Source organism: Balaenoptera musculus, chromosome 10 (genome assembly GCF_009873245.2).
Source record: "Balaenoptera musculus isolate JJ_BM4_2016_0621 chromosome 10, mBalMus1.pri.v3, whole genome shotgun sequence".
NCBI classification, from domain to species: Eukaryota; Metazoa; Chordata; class Mammalia; order Artiodactyla; family Balaenopteridae; genus Balaenoptera; species Balaenoptera musculus.
The window spans coordinates 51577443-51604345 of NC_045794.1; the positions used below are offsets into that span (position 1 = coordinate 51577443).

The 26903-nt window shown below is 39.3% G+C and overlaps 2 protein-coding genes across 4 annotated transcripts in view; one reads left to right on the forward strand and one right to left on the reverse strand.

The window, feature by feature from the left end:
- The window catches only part of XPOT (exportin for tRNA), a 148202-nt gene that overhangs the window by 8890 nt on the left and 112409 nt on the right, over positions 1 to 26903 (forward strand). The gene's annotated exons all lie outside the window — the stretch shown is intronic.
- Positions 19868 to 26903, reverse strand: part of C10H12orf56 (chromosome 10 C12orf56 homolog) — a 74137-nt gene continuing 67101 nt past the window's right edge. The window contains 5 exon segments of the mRNA XM_036867455.1: positions 19868 to 19994; positions 23039 to 23144; positions 23147 to 23207; positions 26019 to 26093; positions 26717 to 26791. Coding sequence (XP_036723350.1) covers positions 19868 to 19994; positions 23039 to 23144; positions 23147 to 23207; positions 26019 to 26093; positions 26717 to 26791 — 444 coding nt within the window.

Here is a 26903-nt window from a genome sequence, read left to right on the forward strand (position 1 = left end):
AAATAATATTATTCATGGCACATTTTGCATTTTTGTATTCTTTTGGTGTATTCGATTCAAGCAATAGGAACCACTCACATCATTTTAAGCAAGAAGGGATTTAATTCGGGGAATCAGGAGCTTACAAAGTTATTGGAAAGGCTGAAGGGATAAAGTGGGGCCTCCAGGAATGATTACTAGGACAAGACTGCTGGGCTGGTTTACCAGGGAAGCTGCTACCTCTGCAATAATCAGAGAGACGGGGAATCAGGGGACTCCATTGGAACTGTTGAGTTCAAAGACATCCCACTGTAGCTGTTAATCCAAGGATCAGGAAGCCACTGCTGCTCCTGTAACTACCTCTCAACGCCTGTGGAGTTAGTACCTAGACACTGAAATAATGTAGCAGAAAAGCCCAACGTGTTCACAGCTGGGTTCGCCAGCAGAAACAAAGCAGGTGGCTTCAGCCTGTGATCCACCTTCTAACTGGCAGAAGCAGAACCCTAACTGCAGGGAGATGGGGGAGGTGTGGTTTTTCCTCCTTTAACACCTGCACTGTAAGAAGGCACACTAGAGGTTTGGCATGGATCCTGGGGACCGACCTGGATTGTAGCTTTAGGCACTTTCCAACTCTTCTCATCTTTGGCCAGCTCCTTATTCCTTTATTTGAGAAACCTTCTCTGAGACTCCCTTCTCTGCCTCCACTCTTACTGAATAGGATGCCCTTTTGTGAGCTTTCACAGCTCTTCACTCTAGCTTTGCGATGTGTATATCACTCCATATCGTAACAGCCTGGTTTCTTCCTCCACTAGGTTACAAGCTCCTTGAAAACAGAAACTTGGTGTATATTTGTGGAGAATAGTAAGCAGTTTCTATATTGTAATATCCCAAATAGCATTTCTTTTCCTATTTTCTTTGCTCCATACTTTTGTGTACTGATATCTGTATATAGTAAAAGCTAAAAAAATGTTAACTTTCTGGCTTTCTTTTTGGCAGAGCAAAGAGAAGTTCCACCGATACTCTGTATGTGTGTATCTTTGTCTCTCTGTATACCTATATAGGTTAATAAATGGAACAGCTAATGTTTGAACATACTCAAGTGAGAAGTATATATAATCCTCATAACCATCCTATTAGGTAGATATTATTTTTATTCCCATTCTATAGATGAAGAAGCTAGGGTTTGGAGAAGATAAGTAGCTCATCTACAGTTACACAATAAGTGGTAGAACTGCAACCCTCCAGTTCCAATACCAAAATTTGTACTAAAAAACTTTATTTTATTGAAGTATAGTTGATTTACAATGTTGTGTTAATTTCTACTGTACAGCAAAGTGATTAAGTTATACATATACATTCTTTTTCATATTCTTTTTCATTATGGTTTATCACAGGATACTGAATATAGTTTCCTGTGCTACACAGTAGGACCTTGTTGTTTATCCATTCTGTATATACTAGTTTGCATCTGCTAATCCTAAACTCCCAATCCATCCCTCCCCCATCCCCCTCCCCCTTGGCAACCACAAGTCTTTTCTCTATGTTTGTGAGTCTGTTTTTGTTTCGTAGATAAGTTCATTTGTATCGTATTTTAGATTCCACATGTAAGTGATATCATATGGTATTTGTCTCTCTTTTTCTGACTTACTTCATTTAGTATGATAATCTCTGGGTCCATCCATGTTGCTGCACATGGCATTATTTCATTCTTTTTTATGACTGAGTAGTATTCCACAGTATATATGTACCACATCTTCTTTATCTATTCATCTGTCAATGGATACTTAGGTTGCTTCCATGTCTTGGCTATTGTAAATAGTGCTGTAATGAACATTGGGGTGCACGTATCTTTTTGAATTATAGTTTTCTCTGGATATATGCCCAGGAATGGGATTGCAGGATCATATGGCAACTCTATTTTTAGTTTTTTGAGGAACCTCCATACTGTTTTCCACAGTGGCTGCACCAATTTACATTCCCACCAACAGGAGGGTTCTCTTGTCTCCACACCCTCTCCAGCATTTGTTATTTGTAGACTTTTTAAATGATAGCCATTCTGACTGGTGTGAGATGATACCTCATTGTAGTTTTGATTTGCATTTCTGTAATAATTAGCCATGTTGAGCATCTTTTCATGTGCCTCTTGGCCATCTATATGTCTTCTTTGGAGAAATATCTATTTAGGTCTTCTGCCCACAAAATTTGTACTCTTAACCATTATAATTGTGATGATGATTATGATAATGATGACAGCTGATGGTTCCACACATTGTGCTAGGCATTTTGCATTTATAATCTCAAGCTGTATATTTCCTTGCATAGAATTGTTGCTTAATAGTTGTTACAGTGTGGTAAAGTAGACAAAGCTCTTGATATCTGTGGTCTCTTACTGGCTCTGCCACTAATGCACTGTGTGACCTCAGGTAAACTCCTCACCCTTCTGGGCTCCAGTTTTCTCCTCTGCATATCAGTGAATAATCTTTAAAATACTTCTAGTTCTAAAATTCCAGAACTCTGTGAATAAATTCTACTTTGTTTTTCATTCAATAATTATTACTTCTGTATACTGAAACTTTTCTCACCCTCTGAATTCTAAGCTCCTATGGGATTTCAATTTTGTTTTATTGTTTTCTCACATCTTTCATGGTACCTAGTCCAGGGGTGTATATATAGATACATAGATTGAGATCTTTCTAAGGGGAAATATTCATCTTCACAGGAGGCTGTACTTACTGTCATATGTTACTTTCTTTTGGGGATGACATTCAAATGTAATTGAGGGCTGCCTCCGAGAAATCAGTACTCAGCACTTCGGGAAACATTTCTGTAGTCAAACATAAGATTCTTATCCTTAAAACAGAGCTGTGGTCACTGCCCAAGCGTCTACTCCTCTGACTGAATGTGAAAAGGTTTCTTTTATGAAAATTGTGTTGCATACATATAAAAAGGGTCTTGGCCTGTGGATAATGCCAGATACAGTAGGGAGTTTTCTACAGGGGACCAGTTTTTATTCTGCTCCCTATGTATCTCTTATAGGGCAATCAGAAAATCACAAATCATTCCATAGTTTTTCTCAATCTTTGAGGAATCACTTTTTTAGAAAATGAATTTTAAAAAGAAAAAAAACGAACTAAAATTCTCTCTAAACATATGAGTGACCTATGCACAATGCAAAATGTTTCTGACACTTTGACTTTACATCTGTAGTTCAGTCTCAAGAAAAAAGTTACCATGAGTACAGATTAAACGGGAGAATTAAGCCAAAAAGTGTGTAAGCAGGGAAAGAAAATAAGTAACTTTTAAAAAATAGTTATATTTAGCTGCTATTTTACATTCTAGGGGAACAGCAAAATTCACCTCTGGGGTAAATGGAGATTTTGTTTGAGGAGAGAAAAAAAAAAAAGATGGGCCTTTGGGGATTGTGAGTTAGTCTATATGGGGGACGGTTTGACTATGAGAATTACATTGCTTGGAGTAATAAAATTACAGCGATTTGGACCTGCAGAACTCAGAAAAGAGATGAAGGAGAAGGAAATCTGAGTAAAATGGCAGCAGGCAGAGCCTGAGAGGAAAATATAGTGAGAAATTCCCTGTGTTGAAAATGGCCATAGAACTTTTGGGTACTTATATTTCCTATCCTGTGATACAGAATACTACTTACTTTTATAATTCCCAGACTTTCAGTAAAAGTCTTTTATAAAGAACCACTTGGATGTAATGGTGCTTGGGGAATAAATGAGGAGGGGACGGTGGTCACAGCTAGGATGAGGTGGGGCAAAGAGCAGACAGCAGCCACTGAAAAGCAGGAATTTAGAGATGATCAAGAATTCCTTCTTAGGGGCTTCCCTGGTGGCGCAGTGGTTGAGAGTCTGCCTGCCAATGCAGGGAACACGGGTTCGAGCCCTGGTCTGGGAAGATCCCACATGCTGCGGAGCGACTGGGCCCGTGAGCCACAACGACTGAGCCTGAGCGTCTGGAGCCTGTGCTCCGCAACAAGAGAGGCCGCGATAGTGAGAGGCCTGCGCACCGCGATGAATAGTGGCCCCCACTTGCCGCAACTGGAGAAAGCCCTCCCACAGAAACGAAGACCCAACACAGCCAAAAATAAAAATAATAAATAAATAATAAATAAAAAAAAAAGAATTCCTTCTTAGAGTTGGATAAAATATGGTATAAATAATGCTATAATAAACATCTTTCGTTATTATTTTAAAAAAAAAAAAAAAAGAATTCCTTCTGAACCTTGGGGTATCCTTGGGAAATCATACCTGTGAATTAGAGTCAGGTAAACTTAGAAGCCTGGAACACTTGAGGTTATTCCACACTACACATGAAGGGTTAAAGCCTGATCCCCAAGCAACAGGAAAACCCCCAAATTGTGCAGGGTCAGCATGGATGGGTCGACATGCTCTTTAAGGACTTGAATACAGAGAATTCATAGAGAAAATTGGAGACGGATATTAAGAACCATTCATCTCACTGGAGAAACTGCATATTTAAAAACAATAACAACAACAAAACAGAACTCTGTAACCTGTTCGTATGTGGATCTGTGCATTTCTTAGTAACTGTCACCATGGTAGCAAGGCAGTTTGACAGGGTGCCGCCTTAGCACAGTCCGTACAGAGGAGTACTGTCTTATACCTTCTTTATTTGTGTTGATCCTATATCGCTGACTGTTAGCCTCTGACACTTCTCTGCCTAGTAGCTTCATGCACAGTGCTAGGAATATATTAGGCACTAAAACATACATACTGATTGACTGAATTGAATAAATGTTATTTCTGCTATATCTTCCTTTCTAAGCTGTAGAGAGAGTCACCCAGCAGAAGTTTGGTTTAAAAAATGACCCCTGGGAATTCCCTGTGGGTCCAGTGGTTAGGACTCTGCACTTTCACTGCCGGGTTCAGTCCCTGGTTGGGGAACTTAGATCCCATAAGCCACGCAACAGAGCCAAAAAGAAAAAAGACTCATATAATGATCTAGGGGATCAAAGCTAGGCCATTTTCCTGACTGGGCTGGCCCAACATGGATTCAGGTTGAGGGGGTGAAAGGACAGAGATTAGGTACTCTGAGACACTGTCTTATTAGAAGACTAACATGTAAGTGGCAAGTAGACTAGTAAATTAACTTTCATCAGTGAGGCCACTCAAGGCCCAGAGGCTTTTTTTTTTTTTTTTTTTTTTTTTTTTTAGTGGCTGTGTTGGGTCTTCATCTCTGTGCGAGGGCTTTCTCCAGTTGTGGCAAGCGGGGGACACTCTTCATCGCGGTGCGCGGGCCTCTCACTATCGCGGCCTCTCTTGTTGCGGAGCACAGGCTCCAGACGCGCAGGCTCAGTAATTATGACTCACGGGCCCAGTTGCTCTGCGGCATGTGGGATCTTCCCAGGCCAGGGCCCGAACCCGTGTCCCCTGCATTGGCAGGCAGACTCTCAACCACTGCGCCACCAGGGAAGCCCCCAGAGGCTTTTTGTAAAGACTTGCAGTGCTGTTTTCTGCCTGGATGCAAAGACAAGCTTGGCAGCAGTTCCTCAAGTGAGTAATGTCAGGTCTGAGTTAAAGCCGTGAGGACAGGGAGTTCCACAGATTTGAACTTCAAACTGAGAAAGCTTTTTAGGCCCCTCCCCCCACCTTATATTCAATTAACACTCAGCCTGGGAAGCCTCCTTATTATAACGCCTTGAGTGAATGATAATCTTTTATCATAGCCTTTTCGTGAATACATTCTTACATTTCAGTTTAATTGTCATCTATATAATTGCTCTGCATTTCAATGACTTTCATTTCTATTTTTAATGTTTTGTTTTTTCACATTTCTTTTTTAAAAGGTTTAAACGTAGGCATAGCCTCTTTATTTTAATAGCCAGGGTGCCCAAATTTGCCACTGTAAAATCTGGGTCCCTGTAGTTTCAACAAATCTCCAGCGTGTGCCACCTCCAGATTATAGATTGATATTCCAGTCATGTTCAAGGCTGAAAACAGCTGCAAGAATTTGTCCTTAGAATTCTTTAGCAGTACCTTGATAAATCCCAAATTTGGCCAGTCTGGTGGATCAGCTACTGGGATGTGGTTATCATCATGATATCACCCCACTGGGACAAACTGAGTGGGACCAGCCTCTTATGGAACAAGCTGCAGAGGTCACTGTTCCCAGAGAGGAACAGGTTAAATCCTTCCAACCCTGCTAAGGAATTTGACCTAGTTCCTTGAAATTAGAGTGTAATTGGAAAGTATAATTGGTTGCAAATGTGTTTCTTTCTTCCTCAAAATTACTTTCGAACCCCTGTGAGACAGCGATCGCATGGACTCAGGTCACGGCCGTTAATAAGCTTGACTAATTCAATACGAAATTTAGGGAGCAGACAAATAGTGTGACTTCATTTTATGAAAAGAATGTTTAGGCCTCTAGTTGTGAACGTCTGTGGTGATACAGCTGATGTGGTTATAGTACTCACGTCTCCTATCTATTTTTTTGCTGCTGTGTTCAGCACAATGGCAGGCACGGGGGCTCAGTGAATGTTGAATGAGTGAGGGAATGAATTTGAAAAGCTCCTCACAATCTGACTCCTACCTAACTGTCCAGTTGTGGTATTTCCTACTGCCCCCTCCCCAAAACATATAGTTTACACTTTGGCAAAATAGCTGTTGAGTTTCCTAAAAATCTCTCCTGCTTTCCCACTTCTGTACCTTTGCTGTTACTGTACCCACTACCTGGAATGCTCGTCTCTCATATCTCAGACTATGAAAAAGTTGCTGTTTTCCAAGCCTCATCTCAAATGCTACTTCCTTCATGAAAATTTTACTGATTATCTCAATAACATACAAGCCTTTTTGCCTTGTAACTCTCATAAAACTCTGTACCTCCTGTTCATTTATTATCAACTACTTTATCATATAATTATTTCTGTAGTTAACTTATTATAAGCTTGCTGTATAGTAAGCTTCTTGAAGATAGGCACACTGAGTCTTATTAATCTTTACAGTGACTAGCACATAGTTGATACTCAATAATTAGTTGTTGAAATAATTATGGTATTCAATTTTACTAATGCTGTACTATGAACCCCAGCAAATATTTTTTATCATTTTTCTTAATAAAATATAAATGTTCTCATAAATCGACACTATTTAAACTTCCAAATAGATTGGAGTTGTATCTTTGTCAACATTTTCTTTTTAGTTAATTCTAGGAGATTGGAACACTCATTAAGACAAAGGGATTCTCCCTTTGTGTTTTAAATGATCATGGACTTGTTTGGGTCTTTTAGTGCCATCGTTAAAATTCAGATCTTGTGTTCCTCGGAGAAGGTCGTTTGAGTATTTTTTCGTAAGTATTTATGTATCATTAAATTCTTAACTCCTCTGATCATTCATTCCTGTCGTTCTCACCCACGTTACTAAAAGGTGGCATTTCCATCCATTTATCCATTTACATGTAAGGCAAAGGTCTTCATGGAGACCCTTGGGGCTGTGCTTTCTGCATATTATTAAACATTTTTTTCTACAAATGACCTCTTCTTGACACTTAATGATAAAACCAAAGATTCTCTTCCAATTTTTAAAAATTAGCTATCACCACATGCAAAGCCTAAAGAGAGAGGAGATGAGGCACAAATTATCTAAGAATTAAGGCTGGAAGTGAACTGAGAAGCTTCCCTCTTAAAAGCAAAAACACTGCTATGGGCTTTATTTCCTAAAACTTCTAGTCCTCCTGAGGAAGGTATGTAATATCTCATTCAGGAGATTCTAAGGATTTAAGACAAAAGGTATAAAGTGGTGGACAAAACTGTCCTTTTCAAAATTTGGGATGGTCTTTATTCTGACCAGTGTATGGGTAGCAGTCCTGGATTACAACTTTCCAAGTATCCTAAAAGGATTATTCCCAAAATAAATGCTCCTTCAGTCAAACCCTCACCAGTTTTTATTTTGAATAAAATTCTCTTTTTACCACGCTCCTTCTCTTGCTTATAATGGTGACTCTGACTGTGTCCTCTCTTTAACACTCTCTCCCCATCTCCTTTCCTACTCATATTTATGTCCTTGTTTTCATTCTCTTTATTCTAATTTCTATCATAATATTGGTCATAAAATACTTTTACATTTTTAAGGTAATTTCGTAGTCTTCCTGTCTTAACAGATGTTTTTCAAAACATCTATTTCTTATTGAAAACATCTGTTGAGCATCTATGATCAGCCAGATCCTGGGCTAGGTAAGGAGATAATAGTCATAAACAAATCATATCAGGCCCTGACTTCATGGAGCTTATAGCCTACTGGAGGTAGTCTTGCCTTGGCCAAGACTGATTACAAGAAGAAAAATTTAGGTTAAATTTTACTGTCACCCCCTTGCATTACCTCTCCAAAGAGGCAATGAGATAAAGCTTTTTTTTTTTTTAATTTATTTTTGGCTGCATTGGGTCTTCGTTGTTGTGCTGCACGGGCTTTCTCGTTGCGGAGCACGGGCTCTAGGCACGCGGGCTTCAGTAGTTGTGGCACACGGGCTTATTGCTCCGCGGCATGTGGGATCTTCCCGGACCAGGGCTCGAACCTATGTCGCCTGCATCGGCAGGTGGATTCTTAACCACTGCGCTACCAGGGAAGTCCCCAAAGCTTTGTTTTTTAATCATGGGAAGTTGAGGAATCTAAGGTAACCAGCCAGATGGTCTAGAAGAAGAAAGATGGACAAAATGATTGCTTGCCTGGGAAGCTTGGCTGGGACAAAGTGGAGGTCCTTGCAGCCTGATGGCTCTGCAAGACCTCAATGCTGGAAACTACTGTGAGTCTGAGTATATCTAAGTATGGGGGCTGAATTCCTGGCTTTAATTACAAACAGGAATTCATCATTGCTTAGATCGTACATCTATAAGACATACAGATCCCCTCACCAGCAAGACCCAAGAACAAAGGCTTGTCTGACTACAGTTATCTTGCAGCTCTTCTAAATTGAATTTTCCAGATTTAAATAGCTGAATCTACTAGTAAGCTTCTGAAAGGAGCCAGTTCATTTGGTGTCTACAGCAGAAGCCGGCAAACTGCCACCTGCGTGACCAGTTAGCCTGCAGCCCGTTATTTATTTTTTAACAGCTTTATTGAGATATAATTCACATACCATACAGTTACCCTTTTAAAGTGTACAGTTCAATGGTTGTTTGGTATATTTATTGAGTTGTGCTATCATCACCCCAATCACTTGTATAACATTTTCATCACACCCCCCAAAAAACCGTCACTCATGAGCAAGTTAATTCCCCTGTCCCCAAAGCCCACCCAGCCCTAGGTAACCACTAATCTACTTTTTGTCTATAGATCTGCCTATTCTGGACATTTCTTATAAGTGGAATCATACAGTAGGTGGTCTTTTGTGACTGGCTTCCTTCACTTAGCATATTTTCAGGATTTATCCAGGTTGAGCACAGTAACACTTCATTCTTTTTTACTGCCAAATGATCCATTGTATCAGTGTTTCCACATTTTGGTTATGATGAATAATGCTGCCATGAGCATTTGTGTATTATGTTTTGTGTGGACATACATTTTCATTTCTCTTGGGTATATACCTAGGAGTGGAATTGCTGGATCATGTGTAACTCTATGCTTAGCCATTTGAGAAACTGCCAAAGTGTTTTCCAAGGCTACTGTGACATTTTACATTCCCACAGTAATGTAAGAGGGTTCCAATATTTCCATGTTCCTGCCAACACTTGTTATTATTTGTCTTTTTGATTACAGCCATCAGGGGGTGAGGAATGGTATCTCATTATGGTTTTGTTTTGCATTTCTATAATCTGCAGCCTATTTTTATACAGCCTGAAAACTAAGAATGGTTTTTACGTTTTTAATGTTGAAAAATTCAAAAGAAGGGTACTTATCTGAAATTTCAATTTCAGGGTCTATAAATAAAGTTTTAGGGGAACACAGCCACACCCAATCATTATGTATTGTCTGTGGCTGCTTTTCTCCCTACAACAGAGTTGAATAGTTGCAACAGAGACTGTATGGCCTGCAAGGCCTAAAATATTTACTATCTGGCCATTTACAGGAAAAGTTTAGCAAACCCTTGTCTATAATATAGTTGGATGAGACTGCAAAGGATCTAGGGTAGGAAGGAGGAAATATGACTACCCAGTAGAAATGGATTTTTTTATTTTTATTTTTATTTTTATTTTTGGCTGCACTGGGTCTTCACTGCTGCACACGGGCTTTCTCTAGTTGCGGCGAGCGGGGGCTACTGTTCGTTGCAATGCGTGGGCTTCTCATTGCAGTGGCTTCTCTTGTTGTGGAGCATGGGCTCTAGGTGCACGGGCTCCCCTAGTCGTGGCACGCGGGCTCAGTAGTTGTGGCTCGCGGGCTCTAGAGCGCAGGCTCAGTAGTTGTGGCGCATGGGCTTAGTTGCTCCGCGGCATGTGGGATCTTCCCGGGCCAGGGCTCGAACCTATGTCCCCTGCATTGGCAGGTGGATTCTTAACCACTGTGCCACCAGGGAAGTCCTAGAAATGGATTTTTTTTAAATAAAAACAGGATGCAAGTGGGCAGAACAAGGGAGCAAATCAGCATGTTATGGAGCTTAGGGAGACTACAATATTGTCACTCGAATCATTATTATAAGATCCTTCCAAATCTGGGCTCTCCCCTTCTTGCAGTTCTCTCCCAGAGTTCTATTCCTGATCTACTGCTCTGATTATATATTGTTCATCAGAAACCTCCAGGGATTTCCCACACCCCCAGACCTCTTATTCAGGACCACTTAGCCAAGGTCCCGCATGATCTGCCACATCCTAATTTTCCGGTGCTCACCTTCTATCGAAGACACCTAGCCTGAATTTCAGGATTCTGTGCTTTCACTCATACTTTCTTTTCTGCTTGGAATGCTTTTCTCTTCTTCAAACCTTAGACACATTTTATTATTGTTATCATGAAATATTTCAAGCATACAGAGAAGAGCGTAATATAGGAATATCTGTGCACTCACCACCAAGCTTTGTAAAATCTTACCGTTTTGCCATGTTCTTTAGTTTGAAAAAAATATTACACGCTTAGATATTTTTAAAACCTCCTCAAATACAAAATCTTCTAAGTTAGGCCTCCTTGATGCACCCAAACAGAATTAAACTCTTCTTTCTGTGATTTCCTGTAACCCTTTCTTTATACCTCTATCATCTGACTTATTCTACCCTTGTAAAATATCTTAAGTGTTCCTTACTATTATCATTCCCATAGAGTAGTACAGAGATGGTTTTAGATAGTCCAAGGAAAAGACATTTAAAAAAATTTTTTTAAGTCTTTACTGAGTTTGTTACAATATTGCTTCTGTTTTATGTTTTGGTTTTTGTGTTTTTTTTGGCCCCAAGGCATGTGGGATCTTAGCTCCCTGACCAGGGGTGGAACCCGTACCCCCTGCATTGGAAGGCAATGTCTTAACCACTGGACCACCAGGGAAGTCCCACAATTAAAATTTTTTTAATTGTGTTTATTTTAAAATGCACATTTTTAAGTGCACATTAGAAATATGTAAAAAAAAAAAAAGAAATATGTAAACACAAGTATTTTAAAATATATATCTGGAACATCAACTCCATGATTTCCCAAGATATTCTTTAAGACATGGCCAAAGTAGGTAGAGATGCTAGAAAAGTATTGAATAAATAATGATGTTAGGAAAATATGGAGTAAATAAAAATACAGATGATATGGCAAAAATTTTGTAGGTTCTACTCAATTCAGCTTAGAGAATTGAGCTTATTAGAACAAGAACCCAGTTTTATTTATTTTTGTATACCCTAAGTATCCAACTAGCTCTGAATAGATGCTTATTGAGTTGAATTGATTTCTCTCTGGGACAATGAGACCCTTGAAAATCATATGAAACCTCCTAAATGGCAGACCACATTTAAGACATTGTCCCCACATTGAGTGTCCCCGGCACATATGCCAGGGACAGGTGGTGCTTTTTACCCTCTCCCTTCCCTGTCCATTATGACAAGTTGCCCCAGTTGGGGCTTGGTAAATATGAAATAATGCTAATAATATTCATCATCTGAAGGAAAGAGGACTCAAAGCTGCTAGAATGCTCTCCTTAGTATCACTTCAACAGACCAATCTCAGCAAATATCTGTTTGTGGGACATTTTTAGAGAAATATTTCTCAGTCTCCTTAAAAATCATATTTTATGGCATCTTTTCATTATTATTAACACTGAACCATCTGAAGTCACATTGGCAACTGAATTTGGTCTTGAGACTTGGCAGCGAGGAATCATTTTGTTGTGTAGCAAGCCCAAAGCATGGTATTAGCCAAATTATGTCATACAGTTACAAAACTGCTGTCCTGTCTTCCAGCTTTTCTGAGTAAATGTGGCCCTTTCAGAAGTTTCGCTCCTCCTAACCTAAAATGACCTTATATGCTGTCAAATATCAGAGAATCCTCATTATGATGAAATCTTTCCCTTTATGTATTTCCTTTCTTATATAGCCTGTGTTTTGAGGTGGTGTTTTGGGAATATGGGGAGTCAGGGGAATCCCTGAGGCCTCTTAGTCACAAAAGAAGATCAGAACATGTCAAAAGTTTGGTTTAACCCCCAAAGCTTGACTCAAATTGGACTAGATATGCTTCTCAAAGAAGCCTAAGAAGCTTCTGTAAGTGGCTTTAACTTTTGTTTCCTAACTCCCACTGCTAAGGCACAGGTCTTTCCTGATCTTAAAACTCCATGCTGGGACTGGTTTCTAAGCAGATATAACCTTATTACTTTATCATCCAAACGAGGACACTATTGAAAATAAAGCAGAGGGTGCTGGGGAAAAAAAGACATAAACCACCCAGGGAAATCGTGAGGACAAGTCACCGACATTTTGAGCCCCTTATCCTCTGTAGCAGAGCCTCTCAAATTGGGGTCTAGATTTCAGCTTGAAAGTCTGTGGGGTTTCTTAGGACATCTAAAGTTTTGTTTTCATTTCAACAAAATGCCCGTGTTTGCGTTGTCTGTGTTGATCCATTGTTGGTCCCTAAGTGGGAGAACTTTAATTGTCCTTGGCCAAAAAGAGAACAAAAGCAGACTTCATACATAGTGACATGTTCAAGCTAAGGGACAGTCAGAGGTCAGCATGGCCTGTACATAAAGATGTGTAGTAGTTCTGAAAGAGAAGAGTGAAATGTGATAGCAGCATACTGAACTCAAGAGCCTGTGTGGTACATTCTACTGTCTTCATTTTGCTAGAGGAGATGGAGTTTGAGGAAAATATCACGCATTATGTTAATGATATTAATTTGCATTTAATTTTGTAAACTTTTAAATTGTATATTTCTGTTGATCTTATAAGAGCATATGGAGCTTTCTCACACCTAGATTTATGTTAGTACATATTAAAGACACCTGACAACAAGAATTAATTTAATTTTGAAGGTCAGCAGGAATTTTAGAAGTTTAAGAATCAATACTCCTAGAGCAAAGTTTTGCTTTTCTTTCTGTCTTCCTAGTCCAATTATGCCCCCTGGTGGTTATAGTTGCTACTAGAAGTAGAATACTTCCTTTATAAATGTGTCCTTTCCAAATTCATTTGTCGGTCAGCTGTGCAGAAGACAGAATAATTTCCCTGTAGCAACAGTGTTATAAATAATGGCCATTATTGCAGGGTAGCCCACAAAAACCCACAGTGGCCCTATGCCACTTGATCTACACCCTCTACCCTCCTCCGCTGACCTCCTTGCTGGCAAAACATACAAATCACCATATCTGTCATCACTGCCACCACCACTAAGTACTCTGTCCCCATCACCGCCAAAAGTAGAAAGAGGAGGGAAGGGGGTTAGTGCCTTGATCAAATCCATCATCTTTATTTATAGGCGACAACTTACGCCCTGAAATCCTACACCCCTCCTGGGATCTTCAAAGGAGTGGACCACCTAGAAGGAAACTTAAAGGTTTCTTTGCCTCTCAGAATCTTGGGGCAAATATTAATCTAACTTCCTTTTCTCTTGTCCCACCTGTAGCCCCTCTTAGTTCTCCAGGGTCAAAGTCACCTTCCAAGTAGAAGACAACAAGAAAGGAAAAGCAGACCAGAAAAATAATGGAAAGAAAACCCTTTGCCCCATGGTTTCTCCAAACCCAGAAGCCAGAACTTTCTCAGATATGTAATGAATACACCTTCAAAGCCTTATCTCTTCCGAGCTTTGTAACTTTCCCTTTGTAACTAGGGACCAACTGGAAGGGGAAGGGTTGAGGGCAGAAGCAAGCTGAGTCTGCTTGGTGTTCATCATATACCATCAGCACTTAAGTGCTCAGCCGTTATTTGCGCTGTGTGATTCCAGAGGCCCCTTCCCAGTAAGGGACAGTGACAGTGTGGACCCTGTTGTGTCTATACAGATATAAATCCCATTTTAAAGAGGCTGGGAGAACTCTGTAGAATGCTATCGAATCCATTTAAAGTGACGAAAGGGAAAATTTATGTGATTTTAACAATGTAGAAAAAAGCTAGAAGAACATATAGACAAGTAAAATACTTGCGCTGGTTAAAGTGCCTGATTGTGGTGAATTATTTAATTTGGAATTACCTTAACATTGATATAATGTTGTAAAATTTTATTTAAAATAAATGAAAGTGTTCTTGTTTTATCTGTTGCTACATAATAAACCACTCCAAAACTTAGAGGCTTAAAACAACACTTTATTTCTTAAAAAGTCAAGCTCATAGAAACAGAGAATAGAAAGTAGTTGCCAGGGGCTTGTGGGGTAGGGGAAATAGGGAGAGGTTGGTACTTCTCCAAACTTTGAAGGGTACAGACTTTCAATTATAAGGTGAATAAGGTCTGAGGATCTAATGTATAACATGGTGACCATAGTTGATAACACTGTATTATATAATTGAAATTTGCTCAGAGAGTCGAACTTAAATGGTTCCCCCCCTCCAAAAAAAAGATAAATATGTGATGTGAGGGATGGATTAACTTGAGGGGGGGGAAATCCTTTCACAGAGTATAAGAATATCAAATCATCACGTTGTATACTTTAAATGTCTTACAATTTTATTTGTCAATTATACCTCGGTGATGCTGAAAAAAATCCAACCCTTTATTATATCTCACAATTCTATGGATTGGCTGGGCAGTTCTTCTACAGGTCTCACTTGGGGTCTTTCATGAGTCTGCTGTGATGTGGCAGCTGGAGCTGGTGCTCCTGTCTGTGGTCTCCTTCTGCATGTTTCTTTAGCACATCCTTCACCCAACACAGAAGAGGCACTTTGCGCCAGGCACTATTCCAGGCGTTGGGATATAGTACTCAATAAGACAAATGAGGGCCAGACCCTCATAGAGCTTACATTCTTAAATTGTTACATTGCAAAGAATGCATAACAAATACACTATAAGGTGATGTAGGTGGGTGGGAGGCTACTTGGGAGTGATCAGAGAAGCCCTCTTTGAAGTGACATTTGAAGATCTGGGGGAAAAGCATTTGCTAGTCAAATGTCCAGGGCTTGAAGAACTTGGAGATTTGAAGGAAAACCACAAAGGCCGGTGTGTTTAGGGAGCAGCGAGTGAGAAGAGTGATTGGATTAGGTCACAGAGGTAGTCAGAGGCCAGGTCATGAAGGGCCCTGAAAGCCATGGTAAGGACTTTGGATTTCATCTTGGGTAATGGGAAGAAAAGGGAAGGTTTTAAGTCATCAGTTGTATTGATTTCCTTGTTCAAAAGAACAGTCCGCTCTCCTTTTTGAGAAACGATTGTAGGGGTCAAGGGTGAAAGCAGGGTGACTAAATAGTTTATTGTAGTAGGTGATGGAGGTTTGGACATGAGTAGTAGTAACTATGGGAAGTCAGTAGATTACTCATATATTTTGAAGGAATTTCCAATAAGCACTGTTGATGGATTGCATTTGTAGAATGAAGAGAATGGAGAAAACACAGAGGTCTCCCAACTGTCTCTTTTGAGTGGTAGCGTGAGTGAAGTACACTTCACTGAGGAGGAGGAGACTGGTGGAAGAACAGATTTCTTTATTTTGGGGGAAGGCAAGGAAGAAAATTTTAAATTACATTTGAACATGTTTAATTATATTATGCCCACTCAATAATTTGTCATTGAACTATATGATTTAAGGTTCATCCAAATCTATGCAAGAATAAGCCACGTTATAACAAAGTGCCATGCTATCTGGGAAATTAGAATTAATGATGTATATTTAAAGTATAAGTTCTTAAAGCAAGTTAGTGTTTCTGTTAGGATAATTGCTATCATTTATTGAGGGGTTTTTATTTATTTGAACCATATGAAATTACAGATGTTAACAATTTTGAACTTGAAAATGGCAATGCCATATGGTTTGTCTCTATTTACTGGCCATAGAACTATTTATTTACATATAAATGAATGAATATTCACAAAAACCCTTAAGATAGGCTTTTATTAACTTATGATTGATAAAATGGAAGTTCTGAGTTACATAACCTGCCAGAAGTCTGATGACAAGTAAGTAGGCAGGCAAGAATCAAAACAAGGTCTTTCTGACATAGCATCTGGACTCTTGGTCACAAAGTTACACCACCCAGATTCCCAGCCAGAGGCATGCTGCCTTCCCCTAAATGTGAAAAGCTTCAGATCCAAAAGACAGATATACAGACACAGAGTGCTTGGTCTGACGGGATGAAAAATTGCTGACTGTCTCCCTCCTATAGAGAGCCAAATCCAAGTGGACCTTACAAGTCAGTATTGCATTTTAGAAGTAAATACAATGAACAAAGAGAAATCAGACAGTGAGTTAACACTATTAAAGGTTGCTCAAAAATTCCCATCAAATTCATTTCTTCAAGAAATTTCCAGCTTCTCTTCCACATTTATCACCTAATGTCTCTACTATACAAAAACATTAAATATAAAACAAGTGAGTCTAACCTCAGAGAAAATATAATGCCGCCGGCTGGAGCATATTACCAGTCAACAAGCTGTGACCACTTTTATCAGTTGCCTTATAGCACATTTAATACCATACTCTCAAGCATCTCTGTACGGTATGAAAAGTGGTACTACCAGTGAGTGAGAGTCAGTATGGAAATAAGTAAAATATGTTATCAATTATAGGGACTTCAAGCTTTTCCCTCTTTACATCGTTTCTAGATTATCTATATTTCAGTAAAATGAAACTCTTCATATATTTATTCTAACAGTACCTGTGAATCAATTAGGAACTCTATAAGGACAGAATGGCTATGTCTGTTTGATCAGTTAGTAATTAGCTATTTAAATCAAAGGTGAAAAAAAAGTTTACAGGACTGAAAAGATTTCTGTCCACTCGTGGGAAGAATATTTCCCATGTAGCTCTTGCATTGAGAATGTCAGTTAGAGTCAATGGTCCTTGTTGGTGAGCAGTAGAAATAGTCACTTAATTAAATCACACTCCTGCTAATATAAAATTGAATTTTCAGTTTAATAATGAAATGAATCTGTTCTTCAGTGCTGTATGGATTAGGGGCTGAGTATAGTAGCTATTCCCCAAATTGGTCCAAAAAATAAGGGTAGTACTTATAAATCTCTAAGTTCTCAGCCAGCTTTGATAGTATTTTAATAATAATAAGTACTGCATCCTTACTACTTCCACATGCCATGCTATGTGCTTTATCAACATCTTTTCATTTAAATCTAACAACCCTATGGGATAGGTTATACCTTTGTTTTGACCAAAACTTAGAGATGTTAAGTAACTTCCCAAGGTCCAAAACTAGTGCAGAGTTGGGATTTAAACTCAGCCCTTTGACCTCAAAACCCATGTATATATAATGGTAGAGCTAATTACTATGGCTTCACTCTTAGTGGGAGTGGTCAATGGCAATCCTTGTATTATAAAGGTGGCCAGAGAGTCCAGAATCTTGAACCCAGCCTGAAAACTGGCTGTGTGTGCTGGTCCTTTTGGTGATCCTTTTTATTCTTCAAAAGTTATATATGTGATTTTCATATTCAAAGTTTTTCTACAATTAGTTTCCCTGAAAAATAATTATTTTGTGGTTTAAATCAATATTTAGTCAATCAAATGTGTCTGATCACTTATAGAGATGGATTATTTAGTAATTTTCTTGGCTTTGGCAATAATGCAAAAAACACATTGTAGGAAAGAATTGTGGCAGGATACCCCTTCAAAGTATTAATTTCTGGGTTTTCCCTCTACTCCCAGACTGTGTAAATGAATAGCCATGTGTCATAAGAAAATCAAGACAACAAATATTCAACCATTAGCTTTCAAAAAAGCTACTGACTAAGCCCTACATGGAAAGATTGAGCTACATGCGGATAGAGCTTTTGCTCCCAGAGATGAGATAAAGTATGCTTTCAGAGTGAAGGGAACAGTGGGAGAGAAGAAGCAACATGGGCAAGAAGGCACATGGGAAAGAGACCCCAAGCCCTCTCCAGAGCCTCACTGCTACTTGTTCAGAGCCAGGGCACTGCCGAGAAGCTGAGGCAGAGCTGAGTGGGTCCCCTCGTCATTCTGCAGGCTCCACATTCACCAGTAGTCAGCCCACTGTCCATCATTTGTCCAGTTTCAAGTGCTGCTTGCCTTTGTCTTGAGAATCTTCTTCTGATTAACCATCCCTTGGGAATAATCCCTCATCTAACAGCCCAGGACACTCATAAACAGCATGCTCCCTTTTCTGTCCCCAGATTAGAAAGTGGAAGACTTATAGTCCTGGATGGGTGACAGTGCAGAAGCCTTGGACACTTTCTGGAGCAATGCTGATGACAGCCAGAAGAGAAATGTTTAGTCCAAAGAAAGCAGGATTGTTGAAATTAATGAGGAATCATCCACTGAGCCAGAGTGCAGAGGAATGCACTACCCCATTACAGAGTGTTAAGAAGTGTCTCATCACAGGCAGAGAATGTTAGAGCTGGAAGAGAACTTGGAGAACATCTAGCCCTACCCTTCCACATAGCAGAGGAGGCCCCGAAAGGAGACCTGACTTTTTCCAGGTCAAACAGCAGATTAGTGGCTTAGCCAGAACCAGAAATAAGATGTCCTGAGTGAGTTTAATTCTCTCTCCACTGCACAGCACAGGCAGATCTGGCTTGGGAGCTCTTTCTTTGGTGGTGGATTTTTCTCTGATCCTCCCTTAAGTTGTAAGTTGAATGGAGGACCCAGTTCCTAAGTTCTTAGAAGCCCAAATTCAGTAGCTCTACAGGGATGCCAAAGTTAAGGTTTTTGTTGGATTAAATTAGCTTATTACCATAAGATATAGTGAAGACATTCTTTAAATAACTGGAAGAGCCATAACTGCTAATAGACAGTTTCTCTTTCATAGAAACTGTACAGCACTGTTCACATTAGCCCCCAGGTTCCTGAAACAGAGTGGAAGAATGCATTCAGTGCTGTTGAAGAAAATCCAAGCTTCTTTCCCCATGATAAATGAGGAACTGACCTTCCTTATAGCTATGCCTCTATTCTTCTGCTCATTCTTCCATGAATACTTATGTCACTAGAATTTTTACAGGTGGAGAAGGAGGGTATCATCCTATTGCCCAGCATTTCTCTAATGTGATCACTTTGTAATTTATACTCCCCACAACAATTTATCTTTGGATATTTCAGTGGCTTCATGCCACTCACCATTATTACACAACAAAACTCATCAGCCTGCACTTTCTACATTTGCTCTTCCTGGGTTTCTGTTTCCTTTATGTCTTTAGAAACTTTTTCTTTTAGAAGAACACTAGTCTTTCGCCCCACTTTATGTATGTCAGTGTATTTAAACAGTTTCTTTTTTGTAGCAGATTAAAAACTTTAAACATTTCTCTTAGAGAGGTATTGATGGAACCTTCAAATAAAATCTTTGTTTATAGAACACAGGAATAGCTGGATATTAAATCAAAAAATGTTTCTCATAAATATTAAGTTGACTCCCAATTAACATTTTATACTCTTATTAACATTTCACACATTGTTTCTGTTCAACCAATTTCAGAACTTCATGAAAAAGTTGAGTGGTAGGTTGGGTAATAGGGAAACATAATGGGAGCCTTTTTTCCAAGGCTGGCATGTGAATAAAGTACCTGCATATCATAAAGAGAAACAAAATAGAGAGCTTTAAAAACAAGACTTTTCACGCTGGTCACATCAGTACGTACACACTTACTGGCGTAGCGTTGTTGGGTGTGGGAGTCTAATAACCTGCAGCATTTTTAGCCCTCCAACCTCCCCCATTTGTGACCTAGAAGACCTCTGATATGTGTGGCTTTCAGCTCACTGAAGCACTTTGCTTCAGCAAAGCGAATTGCATTAATAATGTATCAGTTATCAACGCATTAATAAGGAAGCCAGGACTGTCCTCACCACAGGGTGAGCTGAGGCTCCTGTGTCTTGTTTTCTCAGGCTATACGTAGCAGGGAGTTGAAATGAGTCAAGCTGGGGTGACCACTAGGGCCAAGTCAAGAGGGAAGAGGAGAGTTCGTCCCCACGGCCTCAGTAAAAGTACAGTTGACCCTTGAACAACATGGTTTTGATCTGCATGGGTCCACTTATACTTGGATTTTTTTCAATAAGTATACAAAAATATATGTCTAGAACATCGTGAGCAAGACTTATATTGAAGTGGATAGCCTGTCCTTACATAGGCATAAGGTGATGTTTAATATAGAATTAATAATGTGTTAGTTTTCTTATGTTTTATAACTTTGCTTTCAAAGAATTACGTACCATAGAGTATGCGTCTCTCTCTGGTAACTGGAGAAACTGCATATCAGCCTATCATAACAGGTAAGTGGTTTTTTAAAAAAAGTAACTATTTCCAATACTATATTATGAATATGACTGTAATACTGTGTGCCATAAAAATTTTATTATGATTCATTCATTATTGTATAAGCTAGGCTACCATGAAGCAATCATATTGTTGCTTCTTTGTTATCAATGCATGAATCATTATGCCTGTAAATAAATACAAATTTCTTTTTCATATCTTTTCATTTTTGATGTCTAGTGTTAGTAATATGTGTAACATCTACAGAGTTTTGAATCATATAAGACAACATTAATGTAGATACTGGTAGACAGACGGTTCATCTTTTAAAGACAATGTAAACTTACTGTATCAATAAATACAATACAGTACTCTGTATTTTCTCTTCCTTATGATTTTCTTAATATTTTCTTTTCTCTAGCTGACTTTATTGTAAGAATACAGTATATAATACATATAACATACAAAGTATGTGTTAATAAACTTTATGTTATCGAATGGCTTCTGGTCAGCAATAGGCTCTTAGTAGTTAAATTTGGGTGGAGTCAAAAGTTATATGTGGATTTTCAACTGCATGGGGGTTGGCGCCCCTAACCACAACATTGTTCAAGGGTCAACTGTATAGCAAAGGCCAGAGAAGAGACAAAAGTAAGAAAATCTTTAGCCAGCCTCTCAGATGGCTTAAAAGATTGGTTGTCAACCCTGGATACACATTAGAATCACCCAGACAGTTCATTTTAAATGTCAATGCCGAGGCGCAACCCCAGACAAACTGAACAGAATTTCTACATGTGAGACCTGGGTATCAGTTTTTTTTAATAGTCCCTCCACTGATTCTGTGCATGGCAGGTTGAAAGTCACTTGTGTAAAAACAAGGATCACAAACCTAAATGCCCACAGATAACATAGTAGGAGGAACGGTAAGAGTAAGGACAGAGAGAGGAGACAGTGGCAAACTAAACAGTGCATGATCTACCTAAGAAGGTAGCTGCTTTTGAGCCCTGACCAACTATTGTCATGTAGGCATGTGACACTATTTTTGCCATTGTTCTGATTTTTAAATGTGCATAACTAATTTTTAAAAATTGGTTTGTGTGATCCATGCTACAACATGGATGAACCTTGAAAACATCATGCTAAGTGAAAGAAGCCAGACACAAAGGCCATATGTTGTATGATTATATTTGTATGAAATGTCTAGAATAGGCAAATCCACAGAGACAGAAAGTAGATTCGTGGTTGCCAGGGCCTGGGGTGTGACTGCTTCATGGGTAACAGGTTTCTTTGAGAGTGATGAAAATGTTCGGCAATTAGATAGGGGGGATGGTTGCACAACATTGTGAAATGTATTAAAAGCCACTGAGTTGCACACTTTAAAATGTTTAAAATGGTGAATTTCATGCTATATGAATTTTACCTCAAAAAAAGTGAGGAAAAAATTGGGTTGCGTGCACCAACTCAGAGTGGGCCCAACAAAACTCTTTTATGGGAGCCAGAGTGGAACCTATGGTATAAAAAACCACATGGAGGAAAAACAGGATCCACAAGTTGGACTGTAACATTTTTTAAAGCAAATCTTTAGTCCATAATATATGCCTCCACATCCTTGTATGTCTCCATCCAAACTGGTAGCAAAGCTATGCCTGCTGCACCCTTTTCACCTTAAGTTAGACACAACCTAGGTTTTTTTTCCTTGATAGGTGCTAATGCCAGGGCTGTATGGCTAAGTGCATTTGGCTTTGGCAGCCTATAAATAGAAGTAGGAACCCCTGAGGTGCAGAACAAGCGGACGAATGAAACAAAGGCTTGCTAATGTTCTTTCTTACTATTTTGTTATGGAGAGTAAGAGAGGGGTAAATGAAACAAACAAACAAAAAACCCCTAATAACTGCATTCATCGTTCCTCCTTTATCAATTGTTTTTCTTTCCCAGTGACTAAGTTAATTCACAACCCATAATATATCATCTCCTTTAGTAGGGTTTGTTACTTTCCGTTACTCACAGCATGTTAAAATCATTAACATGATTCTGTGAGATAGATGCTGGTTGAAATCAAGACAATGAGGGAGAAACAGTTCTTCAGAGAGAGCTTTGATGTTTCCCTAGTCTTTTCTGGCCTGGGAATGTGCTTCAAGTGGCAATGGTTCTTAGAGCACCGCCCGCCTGCGCCCCCCCCCCCCCAATTCCTACCTTACCACAGTAAGGTAACTATTTTATCAAAGTAAAATATTATTAAAAACAAAAATTAGAATTTCCCTTTGTCACTTAATCTTCTAAATATTGGGCAGTGTTGTAGTTTTGCATGAAAATCAGAAATAAGTGGATTTTACTGCAGATAAGATTCCGACTTTTTCTTACCTGAATTCTTCTCTGTAGTCTTTCCTAATATACTCAGCTAAAGTCTTGCTGTACTGCAGGCAGCTCTTGAGGACGTGAAACTGCTGGTATAACAGAACTGCTTGGCCAGCTGAAATGAAGCTGAAAGCCCCTTCACCACTCGTTTCACAATTCTGGCCACAAAAGTAATCTATACAAGGAAAATGCAGTTACATGTAGGCTGCATGCCCCCCTGTAAGAGCACCTACATCAGCTGGAATCTCAACTAAAAATCTAGGCTGAGGTCCTCACCACCCTTACACCAATGCCCTTGTATTGTGCTATTTCTTATTGAAATGGTACTCAGAGAGCACCAGACCATAGACCAATTGGGTTTACCAATTGACCCCCTGCAAGCAGGATCAGAACTAGTACTGACTGTCAAAGAAGTTTGGCTCCAAAGTGGAAGGAGAGCATTGGAAGTATAAATTTAGGCTCCTGTAAAAAAAACAGAAGGGAAAACTAGTGCTCTTTCAGGCTCTAATAAGCAGGTCATTCTGGATGCCCCTTAAATTAGTACCAATAAATGTGGCCTTTTCTATTGATGTTGCTACAGACCATTCCTAAGTAGGGCAGGTGATTTGAAGTGAGGTTTCCCCAATTCAGATCCATTTACACATATTGACTAGGTATTGTGTCGGGCAGATTGAGGTCAGAGAGTCTGGAGCAGGGAAACAAAGCAATGGCCATATGGGGATTAAATTTTTAATTTCTTTAGCATCTTGCTGTGACCAAGTAAGATAATCAGCCAGCGCTGACTGGGATGGTGTATTCAATGATCCCAACAGGTTCCTTGCTTGCAAATTTCTCTCAAATGGTCTGTTTCTATCCAAACTCTTTAGAAATGGGTTAATACCAAAGCTTTAAACAGTGTTAGTGGTCCTTTTGCCATCTTTCATCCTGACATGCTTAATGGTTACAGTGTGGGCTCATAATCAACTCAGTTCCTTTGGTGAACCAACCCTAGAGGTTGATAAGGAAACTTTCCTGTTGCTTGTAGTTTTTAGGACCTCGTCTGGAACCACCGCACAGAAAAAGTAAGGGTTTTGCATCTTGCACATAAGAGCTTCTGGGCTGGGAATGACTATAACTTTACAACACTCTGAAGTGGGCCTGAGATTGGTTGGGGTCTATGTGCTGCTAAAGGAGCCAAGTTCTTGGGTTCAGTCTCTGTATAAGGTAATTGGCTGTACTACTGACAAGTGTACCCTCTGCCTCCAGCCAAGTTTTTGGAAACACATGTCACAGAGATCTGGCAAGAGAATCTAGATTCCCTAGGACAGGCTCAGCATCGCTCTAGAAAAATACTTCAAAGCAGAAAACCACTGATGGTCAAGAGAGGCATCTTCATATATGGAAAGAGAACATAATATCACATGTCAAATCCTCCATTAGCAACAAAAATTTAGTTTGGGTTACTACCTTTTGAAAAGATTTCCATTTAAATCTATGTTGATTGAATAGACAAATACATGAATGAATAAAGGGAAAGTAAGTTTGGGGACATGAAAAGAGATTAGGGGATAAAGCCTTTATTAGAATTAATTCAGCAGATATTTTATTTAGCATCTATTATGTGCCTAGCACAACAGACATAGCTCCTACCCTTATGGCACCTGGAGTCTGTTTGGGGAGAAAGACATTGTATCAATCATGATAGACTTAAGTTATGCTGTGGTAACAAATCTCACAAAACGTCAATGCTTTGCTTAATACAACTAAGGTTTATTATTTGCTCACGCTGTATGTCCCTTAAGGGTCAGTAGGGGGTTCTGCTCATTGTAGTCACTCAGGACCATATGGAGTGTTGCCAGTCACCATGCCAGAAGGAAAAAAGAAGGCAGGGAAGCATGCACTGGCTCCTAAACCTTTGCGCAAGAAGTGACATAGGTTACTTCTGCTCACATTCCATTGGCCAAAGCAAAAACAGAGAGCCACCTAATTTCAAGTGGGGAGGGAGGTACACTCCTACTACGTGCCTGGAAGGAGAGAGAGCCAGAATATGTGTGGACACTAATGGCTACCACAAGAAAGAACCAAATAATAACACAAACACATGTGACTGCAACAGTGACAAGTCCTATGAAGAAGAGGAAGAAGACGCCATGCTATGATTGTGTGCCCATAATGGGGGAATCTTACCTAGTCAGAGGTGAGAGAATCATCCCCCCCACCCTGCACCAGGAAGGGGCACTGAGGCCTGAAGGACAAGTAGGAGTTAACTAGGTGGAAAAGGGAGGGGAAAGCGTTTGAGGAGGGCAGACAGAGGGAATGGTAAAGATCCTGTGACGGAGTTGGGGGTGTTGGGGGTGAGCAGTGGGTATGAGACCGAAATGGAAGAGTGAGGCATCTGATGAGGGTGTAGGGTCATAATATGTACAGCCTTGTCGGCCATATTAAGAAGTTTAGTCTTTATTTGTTAATATCTTTCTTTATTACGAGAGATTTAAAGCAAGGGATGACATAATCAGATTTTTATTTTGAATAGGTTCCTCTGACTGTAGTCCGGTGGGAAGATAGGACAGACCATGTAGATGCAATTATAGTGTCAAGGAGAGAGATGGTGATATTACAGACCAGGATGGCGGCTGCCAGGACAGAGTGGCCAGAGTATTAAAAGTGTTTTATTCATACTTGCCAACTCACACTCAGTGTTTGAGATAAATGTTCATTTTTTTCACTTAATTATACAGCCAGTATATTAATATTCTGTTTTCTGCATATATCTTAGGGCTTTTCATTAAATAAAGATCACATTTAAGATGTCATTTCAGTACCTTAAACATTCAGGCCCCAAATATAAAAACATTTTATTTTGGTTAATAAAATCATCAAATTTACATTTTCTTCTGTTTTATAAACTTGACTACTTACAGAGAAATTTTGTTTTATTAATTAAGCACAAGAGCATCTGTTTCATTAGCCTTGAGTGGTAGTTTTGTTTTTGCTTCTAGGTACTTACTATGGGAGGACGACTTTGTAGAAAGGACATCATCCAGCTAATAGCAAACTTTGATGACCCCAATCCAAGATTTCCCTAAAAGATTCAAGGAAATAAACAAGTTATATTCATGAAGTTCAAGTTGTAAAAAGATACCTAAAAAGATATTCATTCTCAAATACATTTTATCCTGATTAATCAAATCTTTAAAATCAGTATTTAGGAAAATAAGCTAGATGAACACTTAAGAGCAAAAGCAGTACTATCATTTAAATCAACCGATTTTGGAGATTATCTCTAATACAAATATTTTAAGGTATATATATATTTTTTAATTAATTAATTTATTTATTTTTGGCTGTGCTGGGTCTTCGTTTCTGTGTGAGGACTTTCTCTAGTTGTGGCGAGCGGGGTCCACTCTTCATCGCGGTGCGCGGGCCTCTCACTATCGCGGCCTCTCTTGTTGCGGAGCACAGGCTCCAGACACGCAGGCTCAGTAGCTGTGGCTCACGGGCCCAGTTGCTCCGCGGCATGTGGGATCTTCCCAGACCAGGGCTCGAACCCGTGTCCCCTGCATTGGCAGGCAGATTCTCAACCACTGCACCACCAGGGAAGCCCTTTAAGGTATATTATTAATCATATAATATATATATCGTGTGATAGTCATGACATATATAATAATCACACAATATAGTATGTATAATAAAAACGTATTGTACCTGCTGAAAGTCAAGAAGTATCTCATATAAAAGTGCTGTAGCTGTATCTGTATATTCCAGGATAAGCTTCTGTAACTAGAATTTTAAATAGTAATCAATGCAATATCATTGGCAGAGTCAGAAAATGATCATTTCTCCTGGTTCTCTTTAAGTATTTATAAAAGAATTTATGATCAACAGAAAATAT